Source organism: Rana temporaria, chromosome 5 (genome assembly GCF_905171775.1).
Source record: "Rana temporaria chromosome 5, aRanTem1.1, whole genome shotgun sequence".
Taxonomy (NCBI): domain Eukaryota; kingdom Metazoa; phylum Chordata; class Amphibia; order Anura; family Ranidae; genus Rana; species Rana temporaria.
The window spans coordinates 169,398,396-169,424,520 of record NC_053493.1 but is presented as its reverse complement, the minus strand read 5'-3'; the positions used below and the strand labels follow the sequence as shown (position 1 = coordinate 169,424,520).

General features: G+C 46.6%; 1 protein-coding gene across 2 annotated transcripts in view; it reads right to left on the bottom strand.

Moving 5' to 3' along the window:
* The window catches only part of SLC12A7 (solute carrier family 12 member 7), a 574,243-nt gene that overhangs the window by 251,044 nt on the left and 297,074 nt on the right, over positions 1–26,125 (bottom strand). For both annotated transcript variants that reach the window (XM_040353352.1, XM_040353353.1), the window contains exon 8: positions 12,109–12,314. In XM_040353352.1, the coding sequence (XP_040209286.1) occupies positions 12,109–12,314 (206 nt within the window). The remainder of the gene's footprint in view (positions 1–12,108; positions 12,315–26,125) is intronic.

The following is a 26,125-nucleotide window of genomic DNA, read 5'->3' as shown; positions in this document are numbered from 1 at the left end:
TGTCAGCCAGAGGTCTGGGGAGCAAAGCACCACACATCCCATAAACTAGAAAATACACATGGAATATGAAGTGGGGACTTTTAAGGTGCCAGACAGAGATAATATACTAGAAAGGGGGGTGAATGGCAAATGTATGCTTGTGCCACATCCAGTATATATGAGAAAAGAAAAAAGGGGATTCCCCTGGATGGACTTTTAAGAATACATTCCTTGAGTGAGTGAGAAACTTGTATAGCGCAACACATGCAAACTGAATCGCCTCAGGGCGCTTGGTATCCATTTTCTACAATATTTTTTTGCCTTCAGAATAGATGGGTTTTGAGTTTTTTCTGAAGGCCTCGTGATTCACTTCCGTTCGGATGCTGGTTGGTAAAGCGCTCCACAGTCCCTTGGACTGTAAATCTTCGTTCTCCTTTGGACTTGTATCTAGCCTTGGGTATCTGGAGTAGGTTTTGGTTAGTAGAACGAGAAAAGGAAATTGACCCCGTGGAGATTTGGTTAGTAGAACGAAGAACGCGATTGGGGTTGCGAGATTTTAATTTTTCACATAGATATTGGGGCGCACTTCCTAAAACACATTTGTGCATCAGGCGTAGTGCTTTAAACGTAATTCTGTCCTTTACGGGCAAGGGAGGGGAAAATTGATTCCCAGGGTTTTTTACCTGTTACAAGTCGTGCCGCCGTATTCTGGATGACTTGTAGACAAGCAATTTGGCACTTTGGAAGTCCGAGGTAAAGTGCGTTTGCATAGTCGAGTCTAGAGTTGATTATTGTTCCTACCACGACTGCTATGTCTTCGTTTGGTATAAAGGGAATGAGTCTGCGTAGCAGATGGTGGGATCCGCTGACTACTAAGCTTATTTGTGCATCCATTGTCATGTCGGTGTCAAAAGTGACTCCGAGACTTTTGACTTTGGTGCTAGGGGTGATGGTTTGTCCCAAAATGGGCAGGGGTGTCCATGTTGTCCTGGCAGGACTCTTTCTGTTGGCGTGGAGCAGAAGAAGTTCTGTTTTTGAGCCATTAAGTTTAAGGTAACTCTCCATCATCCAATTTTATATCAAAGTAAGGCATTTCTCTAGTCCGAGATAATGATCCTTTTGGGTGTCATCTGCGTAGGAGCGGTAGAGTAAATTCGGATTACTGATGATTTCAAAGAGAGGGCAGGCGACAGGGGAGACCCTTGAAGGACTTTGCATGACACGGTGCGTTCTTTAGAGATAAATATTGAATAGTACGGGCGACAGGGGAGACCCCTGAGGGACTCCGCATGACACGGTGCGTTCTTTAGAAGTGAAAGGCCCTAGTTTCACTATCTGTGATCGATTTTCCAGAAAGGAGGAGAACCAACGTAGATCGGAGTCTGCCACTCTAGCTACTTCAGCTAGGCGAGTCAGCAACAATTTGTGGTCTACTGTATCAAAAGCTGCGCTCAGGTCCAAGAGTACCAGAAGACAAGATTCTCCTTTGTCTGCTGCATCGAGAGCGTCATCCCGAATTTTGAGAAGTGCCGTTTCTGTTCCTTGACCAACCAGGGCGGAAACACGATTGAAGTGGATCCAGTAATTTGTGGGTGTCTAAATGACGTTGTAGCTGTTGTACTACTGCTTTCTTCATTATCTTGGAGAGAATGTTTAGGCCTGTTATGGGTTGATGATGATTTGGGTCTTTTGGGTCGATGGTGTTTTTTAAAAAAAATGGGTTTAATTATGCCTTGTTTCAGGGGGGTCGGCACCACGCCTTCCTTAACGATTGGTTTATGAGGTGCGTGATAGCCGGTGCCACAATGTCGGCACATTCTTTCAACAGTTTGGTGGGGATGATATCATTAGGCGCTGTGCTGCAGGGTTCCAATGATGTTTTTGGTGGTGTCGATGGGTATGGACTTTAGTCTGAATTTAATTGATTGCGGCATATTTGTGTAAATGTTGTATTTTTGATTTACAGGGGAGTCGGTGGAGGTTTCACAGATTTTTTCAATTTTGTTAATGAAATAATCCGATAATTTGTTGCAAAATTCTTGTGATTCAAAATTCGGAGCCTCTAGGCAGGCTGGGTTCATGATCTGAGCGACCAAGTTAAATAGTTCACGGGCACGGTTACGTGCTTTAGCGAGGATATTAGAGAAGTGATCTTTTTTTACTTTAAAGATTTCTTTATGATATTTCTTGGCGATTAGTTTGTAAATTTTGTGGTTTCCCTCTGTTGGGCTTCTTCTCCAGGCTGCTTCCGCTCTTCTGCGTTCTTGCTTCAACAACGTGAGCTCGTCGTTGAACCAACCGCAGTTGTTTTTCCGGATGAGCGTTCTGCGTTTTGGAGCTGCTGTCTGTAGTAGAGCTTTGCTGATGAAGTTGAGCGTTTCCGCTGCTGTTTTTATTTTGTTCAATAATGTAGTTTTGACGAGTTCCGAGTGGAGCTTCTTCTGGGATCTTGTCCAGTGTGTTAACGGGGTTGTTGGTTTCTTTAAGAGAGCGTTTATAGTGATTTTAAATTTGATTGCATGGTGATCTTCCATGGAAGGGGCTCATTTCCAAGTATGTTAATATTCAAATCTTGTTTGAAGAGAAGGTCGAGCGTGTGACCTGAAACATGTGTGGGGCCACATACCAGTTGCTGCAGACATGATCCTTCCAAGTGGTCAATGCAGGCGTCAGCAACGGGATCCTGTGAGGAGTTGGCCCAGAGGTTGAAGTCCCCGAGTAGCAGGAGGTGTTTGATGTTTAAGGTATAGGTGGAGATGAATTCTGTCAGTGATGTGGTGAGCTGCGTTTTTGGTCCAGGTGGCCTATAGCAGAGTAGTATTTGAACGGTGTCCTGGGGATTTGTTTGCAGTTGCAGAGTGAGGGTTTCCATGAATGGTAGTGAGCTCTGTAGATCCGGTTTAGTGAGCGAGAGGTGAGCCTTGTAGATCACTGCTAGGCCTCCTCCTCTTTGCCCCACTCTGTTTTCTGTTAGAATGCCATAATGCCATAATTCTCTGGCACCAGTTCTCCTAGAATGGTGTTACAGTCGGCTGTTAGCCAGCTTTCTGTAATGAAGAGGCAGTCAATCTTGTGTTGAATGATGAAATTGATGAGTTCCTGTCGGTGCTTTACTGCGGATCTTGTGTTGATCAAGGCGCATGCTATGTGTTTTAGCTGAAATATCGGCGTACTTTTATTTATTGTCGATCGGTTCTTAACAGTTGCTCTTTCCTTAGTGCTTTTTTGGCGACGACTTGTAATGTTGAGGCGGATCTCCTTAGACCCCCAAATAGTTTTTGCAGAATATTGCAAGTTGACCATGACAGCAGAAGCGCTGAAGGTGGTGAAAATTGTTTAGTGGTGAAGCGTACTAGTAAACAATGACAGTGAAAAATTCAGGCGGCGTTGATGAGCGGCGATAAGGTGAAACCCCAACTAACCCCCCCTAGTTTATCCAGAGGAAGGCGGAAAAAAAAACCTACTGAGCAATGCCAATCTGCTGCGGCGGGGAAAAAAAAATTCCTTCCTGATCCCTCGAGGGCGATCGGGTGGACCCTGGATCAACTTGCTATGGCGGTCGGGGCGTGGGTCCTTACCTGTTGGAGTTGATGGTCGGGGAACCTGCTTGTCCCACGTTGTGCGGCCGACAGTCCTGCGGTGTAGGCACGGCAAGTGAGCGGTGCTGGGATGTGGATGGAGGAAGAAAAAAAAAAAAGTAGCACTCTCACCATCCAGTGCTATTGGATGCTGGATGGTGAGAGTTTCGGGTGAATTTTACTATTGTGGACAGTAAAGGGGGGGGGGGTGAATGAGGAACGGGGTGATCCCTGTTTCTTGGGTGTAGTAAGATGGCCGCTGGAGGTAGCTAGGCCCAAGCCGTGGGCTTTCCTGCCAGGGCAGGCCGCCGTTTGCGCAGGGGGTCCTGGAAACGGTTGGGGGAGAACCAGGAGGGGCTCCTGAGGCAGTGGGGAGTTCTGGGGACCGTGACTTTTCGGCCTTAAGTGTGACTGTGGCCCAGGTGGCTGTGCGGCGTGCCGCTAGGCCGCAATCGCAGCCGTGGACTTTCCTGAGCGGCTGCCGTGGACTGTGGACCTTTATGGAGAGCGGGGGCTTACCTGCGGTGCGGTGTGCAGTGGATCCCTGAAGCTAATCGGTCACCTGCGGGGGGAAGGTAGGTGAAAATGAAAGAGGACCGGAGAAGAGGGGCGGTTTGACGGGTGTATTACAGGCCACAGCCACGGTCTGTCCTGCCTGCCTAGCCTGGCGGTCAGTGCATGGGAGGCGTTTGTGGCTGTGGTCGGCTGCTGTATTGGAGGGGGAGGACAGGGAGAGCTGGTAGGGGCAAGAAAATAAGACCCTGGACTGAATGGGTACAGGATCCAAAAGAGGTGCTGCTGGTCCTGGATACCAGGATGCTGGGTGCTGGCTGGAGCACTGCGGACCTGCCTGCCTGGAGCGATGAGCCGCACGTCCTACTCCTAGGATCGTGCGCCGATTGAGCTCCTGTTGCTATCCTGTGTATCAATCTTTGCTGGATTGTTGAGGTGTGAGGTCGACTCTGTCAATAATACAATGTACCGCTTGACAGGGGACATTATTAGGTTTGTTGCGGATCTCACATACTCAGGGACTTCCATCCTAGTCCCAGTATATCTCTTCTGGTTGATTTACCGGCTTCTCGATCTTTGGAATAAATTTCTTCCTGACGGGATGAACACCTGTTCCTTATAAATGTCCTTTTCAAACCTGCATTAATTGTATATTCTGATACCCACTTCTTGCTTGACTGACAACCTCATTGACAGAACCCAGCGTGCCATTTATATTTTCAATGCTTTTAAAAAAAAAATTTGCATCCAATCAAATATTCATCATCCTTCTACTAAATTTATAATACATGAACTAATTGTCCTTCTCTACACACCCCCGAAGAAGGTTACCCGAAACGCGTCAGAGGTAAAGAAGGTTTTCATGTATTTACCTATATGGTGACAATCTTTGGAACTGTATATTTTAATTCAAGGTTCCATTTTTTTATTAAATATGTATAATTGTGAATAAAAACTATTTTTTACTTTAATATCCCATATATTTGGAATTAATACTATCAGTGTCTTAAAAGTCCACCCAGGGGAACCCCCTTTTTCTTTTGAGATAATATACTACATCATGTTTTAAAATTTTATTGAGTACATTAAAAGATTGAATAAAGATCAAATGCGATCCAGGTATACAGTACAGCGATTATTGTGGATCTGTGTTCCAGATCTACAATGGTCTTTTTAAATATTGCGTTGGTTATTTTTCTAGATCCTTATTGTGGTGATATGGTCCTCCTATGACACAGGGATATCTTTTTGATGGTAATCTTTTGGCTCCTATATGTATACATACTCACCTGGTGGCATTTCCAGGGGAAGAGTAGTCCTTCAAATTTATTGTAACTTTGCTGTAAGAATGAATGAATTATGTATGAAACAGACAGCAGGACTACATGGTCCCATGTGATATTGTCTCTAAATGTGTATTATTTTTGTCTACAGTGAAAATCATGTACAGTAAATACAATTTTTCCTGAAGAAGCCATCTTTTGGCAAAAGCTGGTGAGCAATAATCGCTGTACTGTATACCTGGATCGCATGAATGGATTGCAATTCATTTAAAAAAAAAAAGTATCTTTTAACCACTTCAAAACCGCACGCCGTCATATGACGTCCAAAAAGGCGATATGTTATCCCGGGTGGACGTCATATGACGTCCTGTACTTTGTGCGAGGATTTCTGAATGATGCCTGCACCTAGAGGCATCATTCAGATATCATTTTCTACCGGCGGCGATCCTGCGCACCGTAAGAACAATCATATCGGCGAAAAATCATGTACAGTAAATACAATTTTTCCTGAAGAAGCCATCTTTTGGCAAAAGCTGGTGAGCAATAATCGCTGTACTGTATACCTGGATCGCATGAATGGATTGCAATTCATTTAAAAAAAAAAGTATCTTTTAACCACTTCAAAACCGCACGCCGTCATATGACGTCCAAAAAAGCGATATGTTATCCCGGGTGGACGTCATATGACGTCCTGTACTTTGTGCGGGGATATCTGAATGAGGCATCATTCACATTTTAATTTTCTACCGGCGGCGATCCTGCGCACCGTAAGAACAATCATATCGGCGGTTCCATGGCTTGATCGTTCTTATAGGCAGCGGGAGGGGACACCCCCCCTCTTGTCGCCATCCGGTGCTTCTCCAGGCTCTCCTGTGCCATCGGGGGCCCGGAGAGATGATCGCCGTCCGCCGGATGTGAAGCATAGAGATTACTGGTGACCAGATGGGCGCGATGTGATGACGCGATGTGATGACGTCACGCCGTAAGTAAACAAGCCGCAATTGCGGCTAGTAAGAATGAGATCTGTGAATTTTTTTTCACAATCTTATTCTTTTCAGGCCTGGAGGAGAGATGTGGGGTCTTATTGACCCTGCATCTCTCCTTAAAGAGGACCTGCCACAGATTCCTATTACAAGGGATGTTTACATTCCTTGTAATAGGAATAAAAGCGATCAAATTATTATTTTTTTTTTTTTTTAAGTGTAAAGAATAAATAAATAAGTAAAAAAAAAAAAATCCCCGGTAGCTCGCGCTCAGAAGCGAACGCACACGCAAGTGCCGCCCACGTATGTTAATGTCGTTCAAACCACACATGTGAAGTGTCGCCGCGTGCGTTAGCGCGTGTGCAACAATTCTAGCACTGTAACTCTAAACTGGTAACCTGTAAAAAATTTAAAGCGTCGCCTATGGAGATTTTTAAGTAACAAAGTTTGGCTCCATTCCATGAGTGTGCGCAATTTTAAAGCATGACAGGTTAGGTATCTATTTACTCGGCGTAACATCATCTTTCATATTTTACAAAAAAATTGGGCTAATTTTACTGTTTTGTTATTTTTTAATTCATGAAATAATTTTTTTTTTACCAAAAAAGGCGTTTGAAAAATTATTGCGCAAATACCATGCAAGATAAAAAGTTGCAATGACCGCCATTTTATTCCCTAGGGTGTCTGATAAAAAAACATATATAATGTTTGGGGGTTCTGAGTAATTTTCTAGCAAAAGAATGATGATTTGTACATGTAGGAGAGAAGTGCCAGAATAGGCCCTGTATGGAGGTGGGTTTTAAAGCCCTGTATTGAAGTGGTTAATGTACTCAATACAATTGTTATATTAATTTTAAAACCTGATATAGTAGATTATCTCTGTCTGGTACCTTAAAAGTCCCCACTTAGTATTCCATTTTTTTTTTAATACATAGTTTTTTCAACCAATAAAAAGGGCAGAAAAAAAAATTTTCACCAGCAGGGAAAAAAAAAAAAAACCTTCCTGATCCCTAATCGGATGTTCCCTGGATCAACTTTACCTATAAATGTTAGTATCCAGTTATATTATGTATATTTAGGAAGGAATCCAGGCCTGGACATAACCAGCTCTGAGGGAGTATATTCCTAATCTCTTAGGCCTTGTACACACGATCAGTCTAAACTGATGAAAACGGACTGAAGTTCAGTTTCATCAGTCCAAACCGACCGTGTGTATGGCCCATCGGACTGTTGTCCTTCAGTCCAAAGTTTTAGGCCTTGTACACACGATCAGTCCAAACTGATGAAAACGGACTGAAGGCTGATGGTCTGATGGTCTGATGTGCTTACACACCATCAGTTCAAAAACCGATCGAGTCCAACGCTGTGACGTAAAACACAACGACGTGCAGAGAAAAATTAAGTTCAATGCTTCCAAGCATGCGTCAACTTGATTCTGAGCATGCGGGGGTTTTGAACCGATGCTTTTGCGTACTAACCATCGGTTTTGACTGATCGGTCATCAGTCCATCAGTCCGATTTTAAAGCAAGTTTTAAAACTTTGGTCTGAAGGACAAAAGTCTGATGGGCCATACACACGGTAGGTTTGGACTGATGAAACTGAACTTCGGTCCGTTTTCATCAGTTTGGACTGATCGTGTGTACAGGGCCTCAGAACTTGCTTTAAAATCGGACTGATGGACGCCTGACTGATCGGTCAAAACCAATGGTTAGTACGCAAAAGCATCGGTTCAAAACCCGCGCATGCTCAGAATCAAGTCGACGCATGCTTGGAAGCATTGAACTTCATTTTTTCAGCACGTCGTCGTGTTTTACGTCACCGCGTTGGACTCGATCGGTTTTTGAACTGATGGTGTGTACGCACATCAGACCATCAGTTTGTTTTCATCAGTTTGGACTGATCGCGTGTACAAGGCCTTACTGTGGAAAAGCCTTGCTGTATTTGGAGATTAAATCTACTTTCCTCCAGACATAAGTGTGTCCTCTTTGGTGACCTTAAAGTGAACAACAAGTTCACTATATGGACCACTTATGTATTGTATTTATACATGTTGATCATAGCCCCCCCCCCCCTTAATCGCCTCTTCTCAAGAGAATAAATTCAGTTCCTCTAATCTTTACTTTTATAATCATTTTAGTTGCCCTTCACTACACTCTCTGGTTCCCCAATATTCTTTTTGAGAACTGGTGCCCAAAACTGAACTGCACATTCCAGATGAGGTCTTTCCAGGGCCGATCCTAGGTAGGGTGCACGGGGTGCTCCGGACCCAGGCGCCGCAGATGTGGGGGCGCCGAAGCTCTAAAGTGCTCCCCTCCCTCCTCCTTGTCTGTGACCAGAGGCAGAGCACATGCAGCGGGTGCTGCGGTTCCCCATGCCGCTTGCTCTCTCCGCTGGCAATTGACAAGCGCGTATACCTCCCGCTGCCCCCGGAATCCGGGCTGGGTACCACAGCGGGGCCTAGTACCGGAACACGTTCCGGGACTAGGCTCCACTAATTAATTGTCTAGTGTGCATGGAGCAGTCTCCTGTATGCCCTGCCCCCTCTGCGTGTGTCGGCTCTTCTCCCATAGGCGGTGTGATGAGAGGCTTCTGGGTTGGCCGGAGCTGCTGCCAAACATCCCATGCACTCCCAGAAATGCTCTCAGAGTGCCACCCTCCAAGTAACCAAAGATGCCACGTATGCCCCGCCCCTTGTAAAGTGCTTCTGCTCCCAGCGCGCCCGAGCTACAGGGATCTAATGGACAAGTACTGATCTATGGGAACACGTGATGTGGGGGGCTCTGATGGGGACACCTGCTGTGGGGGGGCTCTGATGAAGGACACCTGCTGGGAGGCTCTGATGGGGGACATCTGCTGTGGGGGGCTCTGATGGGGGACACCTGCTGGGGGGACTCTGATGGGGGACACTAATGAAGACTTCTTAGGGGAGCATCTCTGTGTTTGAGTCATAGCCATAGAAACATGTGTAAAGTGGAGGAGTTAGTAAGATTACTACGCCCATGTGGGGGCGCCAGAAATATTTCTGCACCCAGGCGTCTGTGACCCTAGGATCGGCCCTGGGTCTTACTAATGATTGTACAGGGGCAAAAGGATATCTCTCTCGAGTCGATACCTCTCAAAACAAGAAAGGGTTTTGCTTGCTTTGGAAACTGCAGTTTGGCATTGCATGCCATTATTAGGATCTTCCAGAACACCCAGATCCCCCTCCACCATTCATTCCCCCAGTTGTACTCCTCCTAGTATGTATGATGTAAAGTTCTGCACTTGGGGGCTAGGCATATGCATGCATTTATCAACATTAAACTTTATTTTCAACATAGCTGCCCAATTAAACAGTGCATTGAGGTCGGCTTGTAAATTGGAGACATCCTGCAAGGATGTTATTTCACTGCATAGCTTGGTGTCATCTGTAAAGACTGAAATGGTACTTTTAATCCCAGACCCTATAATTTTCATAAACTAGACCTCATATACTATTAACTATTGGGTATTAGGTTTTAACTATAACCCGAGGAGGGGATACTATATTGATATGGAGATGCCCACAGATAGTATACTAGGATTCTAATGAGGTCTGAGCATCACATCGGCCTGAGACAGTTTGGTGCAATGAGAATTATCAGAATTCCCTCCATCTTGATCCTTCAGAGCTGATGAGGAAGGTGTTTTAGAGGAGGAACAGTATACACCAGGTTGATTGGATTTCATGAAGGCACCAGAGCACCCATGTAAAGGATAGAGGATTCTTGGACCTGGATACAAACCTGCTCAGTTTGCTTTTGAACCTGGGAGACAAGAGATCCAAATACAGGACCCCTCCACCTGCACCAGAGGACTCTAAACACTTCAGGGTGAATGTGCATGGTGGACTAGATCTGATCTGCTTTTTATTTTACTGTAAGACATCTAGTTCCTGCCTGATGGTTGATGTAAGCCACTGTACTACGACCAATTTATACCCGGATGGCCTCCAACCCGATAGGTCCAGAGTTGAAGCGATAGCCAAATTGCTCTGAGCTTCAGAATATTGATCAGAAGACAAGCTCCCTTGCACTGATGAAATATAAAAAGGACCTTATCTCAGCCAAATAGATTGACATCCACTGTACAAACTTCCAAACCAGTGGGAGGAAGAATTTTACCAACTTCAGAGCTGGATTCATGAATGATATGGGCAGGGAAAGCCTGGTCAACAAACCAGGGGGAAACAAATTTGTGAGCAACAAACCGGGGACTGAACCAGTCTGTCCCAAATTGCTAGAATGTTGACTTGCTATGGTCTGGAGCGCTATTGGGTATATGAAACTGCTTTAAAAGTGGCCACTATTAAGCTCAGAAATCTCATGCAAACATGGAGGGTTGACAATCCATCTTAACTTCTGTAAAGCCCTGTACACACGACCGGGATTCCCGGCGTATAAAGTCTGCCGGGAATCCCAATGGGAAAACCAAGAACCTGCTCGGTAATTTTCCCCGTGTACACACGAGAAGTTTTCCCGTCAGGAAAACCAGTCGTGTGTACGAGGCTTAAAGGTCTGTACAGTTTGTTGAACGCTGTCTGATATAGTCCCCGTGCAGACTGATCGCTCAAAAGAAGGTTGCCTAGATATGCCACTACAGGAATGCTCTAAAAGGAAGCAGCACAAGAACAACCCAAGGTGGAGCGGATAGGACAAAAGGAAGGACACCAAATTGGTAATGTAGTTTGCCCACTGCAACATGCAGGTAGTATTGATGTACCAGGCCAATGAGGACATGCAATTAAACATCCTTAATGACCAGAGAAGAGGGAAGCAATTACTGTGATCTAGTATGAGGCGGATGCCCACTTTGGCCTTGGGGACAGTTGACAGGTTTGAATAAAAATCCTATAACCTTTACTTTACCGGGACTATGGCTATGACCCTTTGATAGATGCACCAGAGCAGCTTGGAGGTGAACCAGTTTTTGAAGGGAAGCTAAAATTGCGGCTTATAACTTTTGTATACAAATTTATTGAAACAAACCTCTGAAATATACTGAAAGCAGATGGCCGTAACAGCCAACAGACATCCCCCCAGACTGACAAAGATCGCTCCTTCTGCACTAGTGATTAGATATACCAACAGGTCCTAAATCAGGGGTACTCACAACAGACTGCTGAAGTAGGGCTATCCAGCTGTTGCAGATGCAGATTAAGGGTCCCATTGGATCCTTCATCAAAAACTCTGCAACAAAGGCAAGTCTGCTTCACTCCTTCATAAATTACTTAAAGTAAATGTAAACTCCTTACCTTAAACTTAGTTTAAACATAGAAATGCAAGGCAAAAAACAGTTTGTGCACATATATAAACAAATTATAAATACTTTTTTTTTCTTTTGATCACATGACCTCTGTTCTTAGCTGCATAAGATGCTTATAGAGGTGGGGGTGGAGACTGCAGGGGGCATGTCAGCAGAAGGCAGAGGAACAGCAGTACACTGATCTTTCCAGTGATTAGCTGTGCAGGTGGAGGGTGTCAGCAAACGTCTGACCATTGGAGTATAGGCAGGCGGAGGTCCCAAGCAGAATGGCAAAGAAGAAAACTGGCTATGTGAGGAAGGAAGTGCTTCTATGCCTGGTGTGGTCAGTTTTAAATATGAAAGCAGTGGGACTGGCAGGTTCACAAGGTATTTCACACAAAGGAAGCAATACAAGTAAGAACAGAATAATTTCTATTATAAAATACATGGTACAACAGACACACATCATGCATATGAAAATGTTGAGGTAACAGACTTTAATGACTCACCGAGTAGAACGCCACTAGAAATTCCAGGAATGCCTTGTATTTCAGTTACATCATTTGCCAAAAAATAGCTGTCACAGGATGGACTGTGGTTTCCAGATGTACAAAATTTATTCCAAAAGAAATCATTAATTGTATCATTGGAAATGTTTTTGGCACAAACATTAAGATTTCGTGCTGCCAATACACGATTACCTAGAAGGCATATGCTGTAAAATATAAGAGTATGTTAAGCATTACCAAGTATTCGAGAAATCATGTATTTGATATAAAAAAGGATAGGGGGAATGCACACGACACAAGTCCTAAATAATATATCTGAAGATTATAAAAAAAGAAGACAGAACACATACATATTAAAATATGCAGTTTCTGGAAGTACCTTATACGAGTACACAAGATATTCATATTACAGTACACAAAGACTACAGTTGCCATAACATGGTGCATAAAATAAAGATCTGTATTAATGGAATTTTCACTTAAAAAAAAAAAAAAAAAAAAAGTTAAAGCCCTTCAAAAGGGTAAGTAATATCTAGCTTCAAGGACTTGAAAAGGGCACTGTGTTGCAAGTCCATAACAGTTTATTGCCATTGTAAAAACTCCAGCAAGCTATTAAAAAAGGCAATTTTATGAACAAACATATCAAATAAAATATAAATGCATTTATAAATAAGCATAATGGGGTAGATTCATGTACCTTGGCGCATTAATCCGCCGGGCGTAGGGTATCCAAGATACACTACGCAGCCGTAACTTATCTTTTTTTTTTCGAATCCTCAAAGAATTTGCGCCGTAAGTTACAGCGGCGTAGTGTATCTTTGGCGGCGTAATGGCGCAGCATTCAAATTTCTGTGATGGGGGCATGTTTTATGTAAATACGTCGTGACCCGGCATGCGCCGTCCGTGTTCTGGTTTCATTTCGAGCATGCGCACTGGGATGCATGCTCGAAATGAAACCGGCACAAGCCAATGTTTAAGACGGTGACGTCATTCTACGCAAATCCCTATTCGCGAACGACTTACGCAAACAACGTAAAAAATTCAAAATGCGAGGCGGGAACGACGGCCATACTTAACATTGAGTACGCCTCATAATAGCAGGTTTAACTATACGCCGGAAAAAGCCCAACGCAAACGACGTAAAAAAATGCGCCGGCCGGACGTACGTTCGTGGATCGCCGTAACTAGCCAATTTGCATACTCGACGCAGAATGCGACGGAAACACCACCTAGCGGCCGCCGAAAAATTGCACCCAAGATCCGACGACGTACGAAGACGTACGCCTGTCGGATCAATCCGAGATGCCGTTGTATCTTGTTTTGTAGATACAAAACAAAGATACGACGCGCAAAATTTGAAATTACGCGGCGTATCAAGAAATACGCCGGCGTAATTCTTTCGTGGATCTGGCCCATTGTATGCAACTGTTCAACTATATCCTGAGACTCATCTTTATTAAAATAATGGATTATATCCACTGTCCACCAGATACGCAACACTTCCTGGTTGTCTGTTTCAATCCGAGATGCCGTCGTATCTTGTTTTGTAGATACAAAACAAAGATACGACGCGCAAAATTTGAAATTACGCGGCGTATCAAGAGATACGCCGGCGTAATTCTTTCGTGGATCTGGCCCATTGTATGCAACTGTTCAACTATATCCTGAGACTCATCTTTATTAAAATAATGGATTATATCCACTGTCCACCAGATACGCAACACTTCCTGGTTGTCTGTTTCCTGATCACCACAGTACTGGGAGATTCTAGTTTCGTTTTCCAAACCAATACTGCTCTATGGGTCTGTCCAGCACAGAGGCATCAAATAACATGCAAAACCTAAGCTAGATGCAAAAACGAAACTGAAACTAGGAGGTACATTATATGATTGATTTTTATCTATTTTTAATCGTTTTTAAAATAAATCAGTTAACTATTATGTCTCTATACCCTGTAAACAGTCATTTCAGCAAAAAAAAAATTTTTTTCCTTTAGTGACCCTTTAAGATCCTGCAAGGTTTTGCCTGTAATGCGACCTCCAGGCGCTGGACCCTGCGAAGTGGAATCCTGGACACCACAGCGCTAAGGCATTCCTGCAGGGTGCTGTACAGGTCAAAGGACGTGGATCCTAAACATGAGAAGGGTACCCAGGGGACAGGAACCCACCATAATGGGTAAAGATTGGGCTCTAAGCTGCCCTGCGCCTGGGCAAGTGAAACACCCTTATTTACTTATTGTGGAGTGTCCCAGTGATTATAACAGTCAAGTTAGCTAGAGGCTGGACACCTGTGTGCGGTAACCATACGGGGGAGTTTTGGGCTAGCTGTGGGTGTTTGCAAAGTGTAATTGTTTTGCTTGTACCTGGCTGTTTACCAGTATGATGGCGCACGACGGTGTACCATTTCGCCTCTTGGTTCGCCATGTCACACGTGCATTCGCAAGAGCGCTGCTGTTGCCAGCAGTTTGTTCGGCCGCCATGGCACACGTGGCTTCACCATAGGCGCTAGCCACGCATGTGCCGTAGCCTAATCTGGGCGCATGGATATTTGCGTCATATGCGAATACAGCCACGCGCTTTTTGCAGTGCGTGCGCACGCATGCGCAGAACGTTCCTGCGCACAGCCAGATTATTTAACCTGTGTATGCCAAGTGCCATTCAGTGCTTTTAAAAGGCAGCTGTGGGACTCAGAGCAGGCTCTGAACCAGGCAATTGCAGCGGCTCATTTCTCCTTACCCAGGTCACATGAGTCACCAGGTGTTGCTTGGCAGGTTAAGGTGCTTAGCAGGATTGCTGCATAGGGGCTTGGTGAGCCCAATTAAAAGGGTCTCCCTTCTGAGGTGTGTTAATACAACACCCAGGTACTCCTGCTTTATGGTTTGTAAAAAAAAAAAGAAGAAGAAGAGGAACGGGACTAACACTACAGGGATGGGCACACCTGAAGCTCAAACAAGTTCTGGACCCTTTTTTGTTGCTAGAATTGAGCGTATTTGAGCGTTTTTCTGTTTTTAACATTGGTGACCCTAGACCTGTCCAAAATCGCAGTAAAAAACGCAGCAACAAATCGCGGTAAAAAACGCCGCAAAATGCTACGCTCAGGTGTGAATGCAGCTTTAGAGGTTTTCCCTTTTATATCCCATGGATTAAAAGTTTGTTATAAAGTCTAGCATGCCAGCCATAGATTCAGCAGTTTTTTCCTTAAACGGAACTTAACTTGTCCGGTGGATAATGCACAGGACTCGAAAGACCCCGTTGACAATAAACTGGAGTCATTATTAAAGGCTTGCTTTTCTTTGGCCAGTTCAGCTATTCAGCCAGCTTTTGCAGCAATTGGTATGTGCCAGTCCTTAAAGGATCAGGTCAAGCGGCCTGACAGTCCTATCCAGGAGGATGATCTTGCTAAAAATAAGACAGATGTTCCTCGAGCACTGCGTTTTGCTGTGGATGCCTTAAAGCAGGGGTGCCCAACCTTTTGAAGAGCGAGGGCCACTTAAGTGAGTTGGTAACCGATCGCGGGCCACAATGAGCGGAGCGAGTGGATGGCATGTCCGTGTCTGCTCTGCATATGCAGAGCGGACACTGACACAGCCCACTATACTTTTTAGCGGATCGTATTGGAGGTAGGACACAAGTCAGTTTATGTCTGCCACTACTTAGAGGTGAATGGAGGGTCCAATTGGTCAGACTGAGCGTGTGAAAGGGGCCCAAGGCTGCTTTCACACTGATGTGCTGTGGTTTACCTGCACTGTGGGTGCAATGCAGTGTTACCTTTGGCTTGCCTGCACTTTGCAATAGACTTTATTATATTCTGCAGGTTTGTTGCACTTTCAGAAAGCTCACCAAACTTGCAGGTCATAACAGAAGTCTAAGGCTCAGTGCAGGTAACCCGCAGGTAAACCAATCTGCACCTGCGGATCAGTTTTAAAGCAGCCCTATAACCACTGCAGAAAAGATATTCCTATATACACACTGATTTTAGTAATAAACTGACCTTTAAAAACAGTATTCTATTCCATCCCAGAGCAGGAGGTTGCGGGCCACATCAGAGGGCTCCGCGGGCCACTGGTTGGGCACCCCTGCCTTAAAAGGATTCAATACAGCAGGTTTCTTGTTCGTCTCTCTTGTCTGTACATATGCGCAGACTTTTGTGGCTTAAGTACTGGTCAGTCGAGGTTCCTTGTAAGAAGTTATTAGCAGGTTTCCCCTATAATGGGGAACGCTTCTTTGGTGATGATTTGGACAAATATATCCATATTAATGCAGCACCGACCAGTGGCGGTGCATCCATAGAGGGTGCCGGAGCGCCGCCCCCTTTGGCTCCAGCACACGCCACTGACACAATACATAGATTCGTGCATTGCATGAATCTATGTATTCCCGCCGCTGCTGCCGACTATTCAGATGGCCGGCCCCCTGGCGAGTGCCGGCCATCTGAACGACGGCAGCTGGTTGGCTGTGGAAGTGCCCATCAGAGCCAGCGGCTTCTAAACACTTATCCAGGGACGCACGGGGGATGCTTTCCTTGGATAAGAATAACAGGCGTCTCAGCCAATCAGGTTAATCGGTTCTGGTTACCGGTAACCTGATTGGCTGAAGCGTCATCGAGGGCGGGAGAAGACATCGAGGGAGCGTGGAAGGAGCATGGCCGACCCCAGAAAGGTAAGTGCCAGGCGGGGGGGCATTTTACAAAGCACGATGGCGTAAATTGATGGGCACAGTGGTGACAATTGCTGGGCACAGTGGTGACAATTGATGGGCACAGTGGCGACAATTGAGGGGCACAGTGGCGACAATTGAGGGGCACAGTGGCGACAATTGAGGGGCACAGTGGAGAAAATTGCTGGGCACAGTGGAGAAAATTGCTGGGCACAGTGGAGAAAATTGCTGGGCACAGTGGCGACAATTGATGGCACAGTAGCTGCATTTGATGGGCACAGTGGATGCATTTGATGGGCACAGTGGCTGCATTTGATGGGCACAGTGAGGCGGCAATTGTTTTTTTTTTTTTCATTTGTTTGCGCCCCCCCAAAAAATTTGGAGCACCAGTCGCCACTGGCACAGACATTGCCATTAATGCAGCACCCACATTGACATGAATGCAGACTCACAATTTAAGTCAGTGCAGCCTGATTCATGTCCATCTGCAGCCCGCAGAGGAGACTGGGAAAGGGCGGGAAGAGCGCCGACATACAGGAGAAACTCCTGTTTTCTCGGCTGCCTTTTTAATTAAAAGCCTCCTGTGATGGACAGAACAGTTGTCCAATGGCAGCGCAGGAAACGGGACTTCCTTTTACACAGGATGCCGTGTAAACAGGAAATACTCCTGTATCCTGTACGGCAGGGGTCCCCAACCCCCGGGCCGTGGCCCACTGCCAGGCCGTAGCCTGTTTGCAGCCGGGCCGCCGACAAGGCTGCACTTTCAGGGGTTCGGTAGTGGTGGGCGAGCAGAGAGATGACATTATCTCTATCCGCCCGCCACGCATCACAGCTGTTCAGCCCTCACAGCCGGCCACAAACACAACATTTTCTGAGGTGCTGCGTGCGAGCAGAGAGATGACACAATCTTTCACCGCCCGCCCCGCATCACCACCGTCCAGCCGGCCGCGAACACTACACTGAGTTTCGGCGATTCCACCCTCACTGGTAAGTGACAAGCTGCACCTGGCATGTGACAAGCCGCACCTGGCATGTGACAAGCCGCACCTGGCATGTGACAAGCCGCACCTGGCATGTGACAAGCCGCACCTGGCATGTGACAAACCGCACCTGGCAAGTGACAAACCGCACCTGGCAAGTGACAAACCGCACCTGGAAAGTGACAAGCTGCATCTGTTGGAAAGTGACAAGCCGCATCTGTTGGCAGGTAACGGTGGCAAGTGACAATCTGCATCTGTTGGCAGGCGACGGTGGCAAGCTGAATTTGGAAGCAGGCAATGGTGGCAAAAGACATGCTGCATCTGGTGGCAGGCGACGGTGAAAAGTGACACACTCGGGGCTCCCACTGATTCTGCATTATGGCGAGTTGAACTATTTTTTTTTTTATTACAATGCAATAATGGAAATTATGCGCTTCAATCATCCTGACACCATATCAACCATGGTGCTGGGATGCTCGAAGCGCAAACACCAGCCCTTGCCTCAACAAATCGCCCGCAAAATATCGCTTACCCCCCGAGGGCCTTGGAATAATTTTCTTTCATGCAGCTGGTCCCCATTGTCAAAAAGGTTGGGGACCACTGCTGTACGGAACTCGTCCCGTCTCCTCAAAGGCAGCAAGCATGTATATCTTTTGTGGCCCCCACGTTTGGGGATTCATTGGGGACCACAAAAGATATACATGTCAAAATTACCAGACGGGCTGTCTGAAACCGGGCCACGATTGGCCCGCGGGCCAGACTTTGACATGCCTGCAGTAGGTAATGAATATTAGCCTAACCCATGATGTACTTAGACATTTTTTTTTTTTACAGTTAAGTATGACAAAAAAAAAATCATATTTACTAAAAATCACAGTGTATATATGGGCATCTGTTCTGTAGTGGTTACTGGGCTGTTTTCAAACTGATCCGCAGGTGCAGCGCAGTGGCTTACTTGCACTGAGCCATAGACTTCTGCAGTCTATGGCAAAGGTCAGCGAACGCGCAGAAAAGCCACATGTATACAACGCTGGACCCCAGCGGGTGGGTAAACCACAGTGCATCAGTGTGAAAGCCACCTTAGGCCCCTTTCACACAATCAGGCCCTTCATTCACCTCTATGGAGCAGCAGATGTAAACAGACTTGTGTCCATTTACACTCGCCTACCTCCAATCTGATCCGCAAAAAAAAACAGAAGGGGATCTTTCCCCTTCAATCTGGGCGTATTGAAGGGTCCATAGCTTAGAGTGGGCTGTGTCCATTCTGCATATGCTGTCATCTGCCAGCTCCGCTCATTGTGGCCCATGACCGATTACCAAGTCGCTTAACCACTTAAGGACCTTGGCTGTTTTTCAGATTTGGCGTTTACAAGACTAAAACAGCTTTTTTTGCTAGACACCCTAGAGAATAAAATGGCGGTCATTGCAATACATTTCGTCACACCGTATTTGCGCAGCGGTCTTACAAGCGCACTTTTTTTGGAAAAAAATCACTTTTTTGAATAAAAAAATAAGACAACAGTAAAGTTAGCCCAATTTTTTTATATATTGTGAAAGATAATGTTACGCCGAGTAAAATTATACCCAACATGTCACGCTTCAAAATAACCCCCGCTCGTGAAATGGCGTCAAAATTTTACCCTTAAAAATCTCCATAGGCGACGTTTAAAAAATTCTATAGGTTGCATCTTTTGAGCTACAGAGGAGCTCTAGGGCTAGAATTATTGCTCTCGCTCCAACGATCGCGGTGATACCTCACTTGTGTGCTTTGAACACCGTTTTCATATGCGGGCGCTACTCACATATGAGCTTGTCGGGACAGGGCATTTAAAAAAAAAATGTTTTTGTTTTCTTATTTATTTTTAAAAATTTTACACTGAAAAAATAAAAATAAAAAAATGGATCACTTTTATTCCTATTACAAGGAATGTAAACATCCCTTGTAATAGAAAAAAGCATAACAGGTCCTCTTAAATATGAGATCTGGGGTCAAAAAGACCTCAGATTTCATATTTAGACTTAAATGCAAAAAAAATAAAAAATTGTGTCATTTGAAAAAATGACAAGAAAATATTGCTTTAAGAAGCATGGGCGGAAGTGACGTTTTAACGTCACTTACGTCCTGCTATGCTATGGGGACAGGTGGGGGCCATCTTGCCCTCACTCGTATCCCAGCCGAGCAGGGGACAGGACCCGATCGCCTCCGCCACTACCGACGGCTCCGGTAAGCAGGAGAGGGCGTGGGAGAGAGGTGATCATGGTGATCCCGCGGAGACCACCGTTATCGTTTAGAGGACCGCTCAAGAAAAAGATGGATATCTCGGTTGTGGCAACAGCTGCTGCCGTTACCGAGATATCCATCTTTAAAAACAGGACGTATATAGTCGTGAGCGGGTCCTTAAGTGGTTCAGTGGCACTCGCTCTTCAAAAGCTTGGGCACCCCTGCTTTAAATAAAGAATGTATAAAAAAATAAATAAAAATATGATATATATTTTTTATATATATATAAAAAAAAAAAAATAGTATGCCAGGTAGTAAGTGTCCTGGCTAATTGTTAGAGGATCCGCTGTTTTTTCCGCTCTTCTCTCTTCAGTCACTGGGTGGCACTGTTTTGCTGGTGACATTGGATGGACAAGAGCCTAGCAAAGTCAGAATATGAGTGGATGGGTCGTCTCGGCCAATTGGCAGGGGTCTCTTTAGTCCCTTGCCTGCTGGGAGAGTCTATTTATTTAGATAGAGTCAGGTGTTCGCTGTTCTGGGCCACCTGGATGGCTAAGTGGACATGTGTTGAATTGCCCTGGGTTTTTAGGCCAAAAGTCTGAGGCCTATCCTGGGAGAACCTGGTTGCTAGGCTGTCTGAGGCCTATTGGGACTTCAGGCTTGGAGTCCGACCAAGTTGCAGAGGTTCAGCCAGACGGGTAACCAAGTTGTTGCTATCGGAAACAAATCATTCCAGTTGCCAGCGGCAATCACGGATTAAGGCCAGAGGTAGAGGGAAAGCAGTCACCGCTAAGGGACCATCCTTCCTGTTATCAGAGGCCAGTTTATGGAAGTCTGAAAGTACCACCAGAGCAGCCTTTTTCACTAGCCGGGGATGGTGAAGTGGGAAAGCTTCAGCAAATGCCCAGCGGGTCAGCGTGCGCGGGGGGGGGGGGTGGATTGGTGACACTGAAGGAGTATACAACGTGTTAGCTGTGGATCCAGCGACGACTGGGACCTTCAAGTCTAGTCAGACTGGGAGCTCAGTGAGTGAAGATCTACAGTGGGACACTGAGATGTAAGAAAAGATCTATACCAAGTTACTGTGAGTTACATGTAATGATCACTATTGACTGTTGCAAGTTCAGTTGCCATAGGAGACAGCAGGCCCTTAACATGTATAGCTGTCTGCCTATTTTATCTCAGAGTCTGCCAATTACCATTGCATCTGCCTAAGGGTGTCCTGGCTCTAACCCTCTTTCCTCCAGTTGTTGTTAAAAGAGACAATAAATCTCTTCTGTTCGCATCCAAATGGTGACTGGCGCCCAATCATTCCATCTTACACCCACTATGCCTAGTAACCCACTCTACAAGGAGGGATGTCAGCTCTCCCTGATTCTGGAGGTCACCATTAAGTCTTTTGAAGTCAGGGCCAGCGCTACATATACACCGAGATAGATTTAGGTCAGTGCCAGGGTTAGTTTGTGGGTCAATGGCAAAGGTCAAGGTCAGTTTTTTTTTTTTTTTTTTTATTAGGATCAGTGTTTTAGGTACGAAAAACAAAAAGTGCACTTTTGTTTTTGGGCTGTATTTTGGATACAAACAAGGAACACACACATACGTGGTATTGCTGCGATAGTCAGGAGTAAGAAAATTGTATTTGGGTTGTTCTTTGGTGGAAAGGTTATGGCAGTAGCAATAAATATACAGCTAAAAATAGGATTTTATGCTCACCGTAAAATCTCTTTCTCTTTCGTTCATGGACGGACACAGCCTTAATCTTGACTTAGTGGGTATTAGCCTTCCTTTAGGAGTTGACTAGGCAGAAACTTATATATAAAAGGTTAACTTATCATACCACCCTATAGCCCCGCCCAGGGGGCGGGCCCTCTGGGTATAACCCCTCTCTCTATCTCGCAGATCAGTTCGTCAAAAAGTAGTACAAACATAAAAAGGAGGGGAGGGTGCTGTGTCTGTCCATGAACTCAGAGAAAGATTTTACGGTGAGCATAAAATCCTATTTTCTCTTTCGTTCATGGACGGACACAGCCTTAATCTTGATTTAGTGGGACGTCCCAAAGCATTGTCAAAAAATGAGGGGTGGGAACAGCAAAAAATTAAACTTCACCCCAAAACAACAGAGCTCCTCCACTGAGGAGTTGCAACTCAAAACAGCCGCCTGCAAAACTTTGCGGCCGAAAGAAGCATCCGAAGATGCACTCACATCAACCTTATAGAATTTGGTGAAAGTGTGAGCGGACGACCAAGTCGCCACCTTACACACCTGGCAAACAGACGCTTGATGTGGGAAAGCCCAGGAGGCACCTATTGCCCTGGTCGAATGTGCCGTATGGCGTAAGCCTGAATTACTGTCTGTCGGATCCACCTAGAGATGGTGGCCAATGAGACTGCTAGGCCCTTCTTGGGCCCAGCCACGAAAGAAACAGTGAGTCTGACCTCCGAAACGGAGCAGTAGCAGCTAAATATACTCTCAGGGCTCGGACAACGTCCAAGGAATGCAACGCCGTCTCCCTAGGGTGCGACGGGTTAGGACACAAGGATGGAAGTACAATGTCCTCATTGAGATGGAAGGCCGAGATGACCTTAGGTAGAAAAGATGGCTGCGGACACAGCACCACCTTATCCTTGTGGAAGATTAGGTAGGGAGCCCTACATGATAAGGCGGCCAGCTCAGAGACTCGTCTAACTGACATGACCGGCACCAAAAAGACCACCTTCTGAGAAAGTGTCAATAAGGAAATCTCCCTAATTTCTTCCAACGGTGCCTTCTGAAGCACCGAGCGAATTAGGTTTAGGTCCCACGGAGGTAGTGGAGGATGAACCGGAGGGGCCACATGCCGAACCCCCTGTACAAAAGTTCTCACCAGAGAGTGAGTCGCCAGGGGTCGCTGAAATAAAACAGCCAGGGCAGATAGGCAAGCTTTTGGTCCACCCCGCGCAGTAAGAACAGCAGTATCCTGGACACAAAATAAGTTTGTGGATTCCACTTAATTTCTTTGCAAAGCGCTAAGTAAGCTCTCCAAGTGCGATAATAAATCCTTCTAGAGGATAACTTCCTAGCCGTTCTCATGGTAGAAATTACCGAATCCGATAGGCCCCGATCTCTTAGTACCTGGCTTTCAATAGCCATGCTGTTAAAGCCAGCGACTGTAAAGTAGGATGCAGTATGGGACCTTGTGACAACAGGTCCTTTCTCTGCGGTAGACGCCAAGGGACGTCTGCTACTAGCCGCATCTAGTTTGCCGTACCAAGGGCGCCGAGGCCAATCCGGGGCGATTAGGATCATTGGAATCCCTTCTGCCTCTACTCTGTGAAGTAGAAGAGGCAGGAGCTTTAGAGGAGGGAAGGCAAAGATTAGCCGATACGGACTCCACGGTGCCACTAACGCATCTGTGGCGTCTGCCCATGGGTCCTTCGACCTGGCCACAAACCTCAATACCTTCCGATCGAGTCAAGACGCCAGGAGATCTACGTCTGGCGTGCCCCATCTTGGGCAAAGGAGCTGAAACACCTCCGGGTGCAGAGACCATTCTCCTTGGTCCAACAACTGGCGACTCAGGTAGTCCGCCTGCCAGTTTTCCACACCCAGAATGTATATGGCCTACAGTGCCGGTATGCGCCTTTCTGCCCACCTTAGAATGTGGGCAGCTTCTGACACTGCAGCCAAGCTTCTTGTTCCTCCTTGATGGTTGACATATGCCACCGCCATGGAGTTGTCCGACTGGATCCTGACTGGGTGCCCCTGTAGTCTCTGAGACCATGCGGCGAAGCTCCAGGACATTGATCGGCAGGTGGGAATCCTCCGCGGACCACCGACCCTGGGCCGACTGGACCCCCCAGACTCCCCCCCACCCGATAAGGCTGGCGTCCGTCGTGATGACTGTCCAGTGATAAGGAAGAAACGACTTCCCGGGCTGAAGTGCCGGTGAGGTCAGCCACCAAACCAGGGAGGCCCTGACCAGGTGGCTCACCCGGATCTGATAATCCAGGGATGATGGGCACTTGTCCCATCTGGACAGAATTTTCTTCTGTAATACTCGTGTGTGAGATTGCGCATATGGTACCGCCTCGAAGGAGGCCACCATGAGGCCCAGAACTCGCATGCAGAAACGGAGTGACGACCATTTCTGGGACGTCAACTGCCGCACCGCAGTCAGAAGGGTCTGCAATTTTTCCACAGGAAAGAACACCCTTGCCTCTGAGGAGTCCAGGATCAATCCCAGATACACTAGGCATTGAGTCTGTATCATTACTGATTTCTGAATGTTCAGAAGCCACCCAAAATGTCTGAGGGTCTGACATGTTATAGACATGCTCTCCTCTAATTCTGACGCTGAAGGAGCCCTCAGAAGCAGGTCGTCCAAGTAGCCCACGATAACAATGCCACGTTGTCTTAGTAGGGCGAGAATTGGGGCAAGCACCTTGGTGAAGACCCTTGGTGCCGATGCCAGGCCAAAGGGGAGATCCACAAACTGAAAGTGGTCTTCCCCGACCGCAAAGCGCAGAAGTTTCTGATGCTTTGTGCCAAGGATGCCAGAAAGTCCCCCGGCTGGAGGGTAGTAACGACAGAGCGGATTGATGCCATCTGGAAACCTTGTACCTTCACAAAGCAATTGAGGGCACTGAGGTCCAGGATAGGACTAACGCCCTCCTTCTTTGGTACAATGAACAGATTGGAGTAAAACCACTGAAACCGATCCTGTACGGGGACAGGAATAACCACCCCGCGTTCCAGCAGGTCTTGAACTGTCCCATCTAGGGCTTCCCGACGAGCCGGTAGTAGCTGGAGGTTGGAGGGTAGCTAGACCTGGCTCCGTATCCGAGTTGTCCCCAGAAGATGGCGGGGGAGGGGGTGCTTTCTAGCCCCCGTTCTTCCACGCGCTGATTCCACCTTGGCAATGAAGGCATCTAGGATTGCCGACATAGCGTCCACCGATACATCGGGTACAGGGGCATCAATTGCCAGCTCAGATGTTTCAGGGAAAAAAAATATCCGTTTCTGACACCATGCTGCCCACATGCTTGACATAGGGATTCCAAGCAAGGTGGACAACCCACCCTCCTAACTGCAGCAGAGATGAGGAGTACCCCCCCCAGAGGACTCACCACCCTGGAACCAGCAGTGCAGTGCTGTTTAGCTGAGCTGCTTCTTGTCCGCTGAATATAACTGTCAGGTCAAGCATACTAAGGCCCCAAAAGCATGGCCGCCAGTGCTGTAATACTTGTATGGGCTACAAAAAATGGCTGCCGAGCGGGATGCTAGAGGCCCCAGTTTCATGGGGAAATGCTGCCGGAGGATAGCCATTCTAAGCGCCCTTCTTGGGACGCACCGCGCAGGCCGCTGAGCGGCCAGGAGACGTGGTACAGCCCCCATTGGGCGCCGTGTAAGCAACACCTCCAGCGCTGGGCGGCTACAAGAAAATGGCCACCGTAGTGCATATAAACTCCAGAAGTATGGCCGCCGAGCTCTGAGTAGAGGCCAACAGTGGCTACAGGAAAATGGCCGCCAGGTATACAAACAATCCAGCATGGTCACAGAAAAAATGGTCGCCAGACACACAGCAGCAGAATCTCTTATGCAGCTCTCTATATTGAAAAAGGGAAGCAGCAGCTGACAACATGGACACAAGTAAGCAATATATATGCACTTATACTTTATATTGGTTCTCAGGTGGAGCTCCCCAGGGCAACCCCAACCTCAGCAGTTTAGGGAGGAGGGAAGGGGAAGGAGGGGAAAAGGGAAATATAGAGCCCTTTACTCACCTCTCCGGGGATGCCCAGCTCTGTTTTTTTGCCGAAGCAAGGTAGTAGTACTTACCCTCCTGTGGTTTTATGCTGGAGCATCCTGGACAGTGCATCTTCCGCATGGTAACAGGGATGACTGTCGGCCAGGCTACTGCGACACGGCCCTGTAGACTGGTCTTTATGCAAGCCCTGGAGCACATAGCTCACCGGCCACCCGTAGAGCAACGGGCATGTCCTGGACGACCCAGCGCGCAGCTACGGTCGGCACGCGTTTAATGGTCGAAACTGGGAAGAATACAAGGATCTAGGATCCAGCCTGTCGCCCAGTCGGCAGTTGATCGAAGATCGCAGGAAAAAAAAATCCAGAATCTTGAACTAACAGCCTCCAAGCCATGGGCCTGAAGGGAGCCATGTCT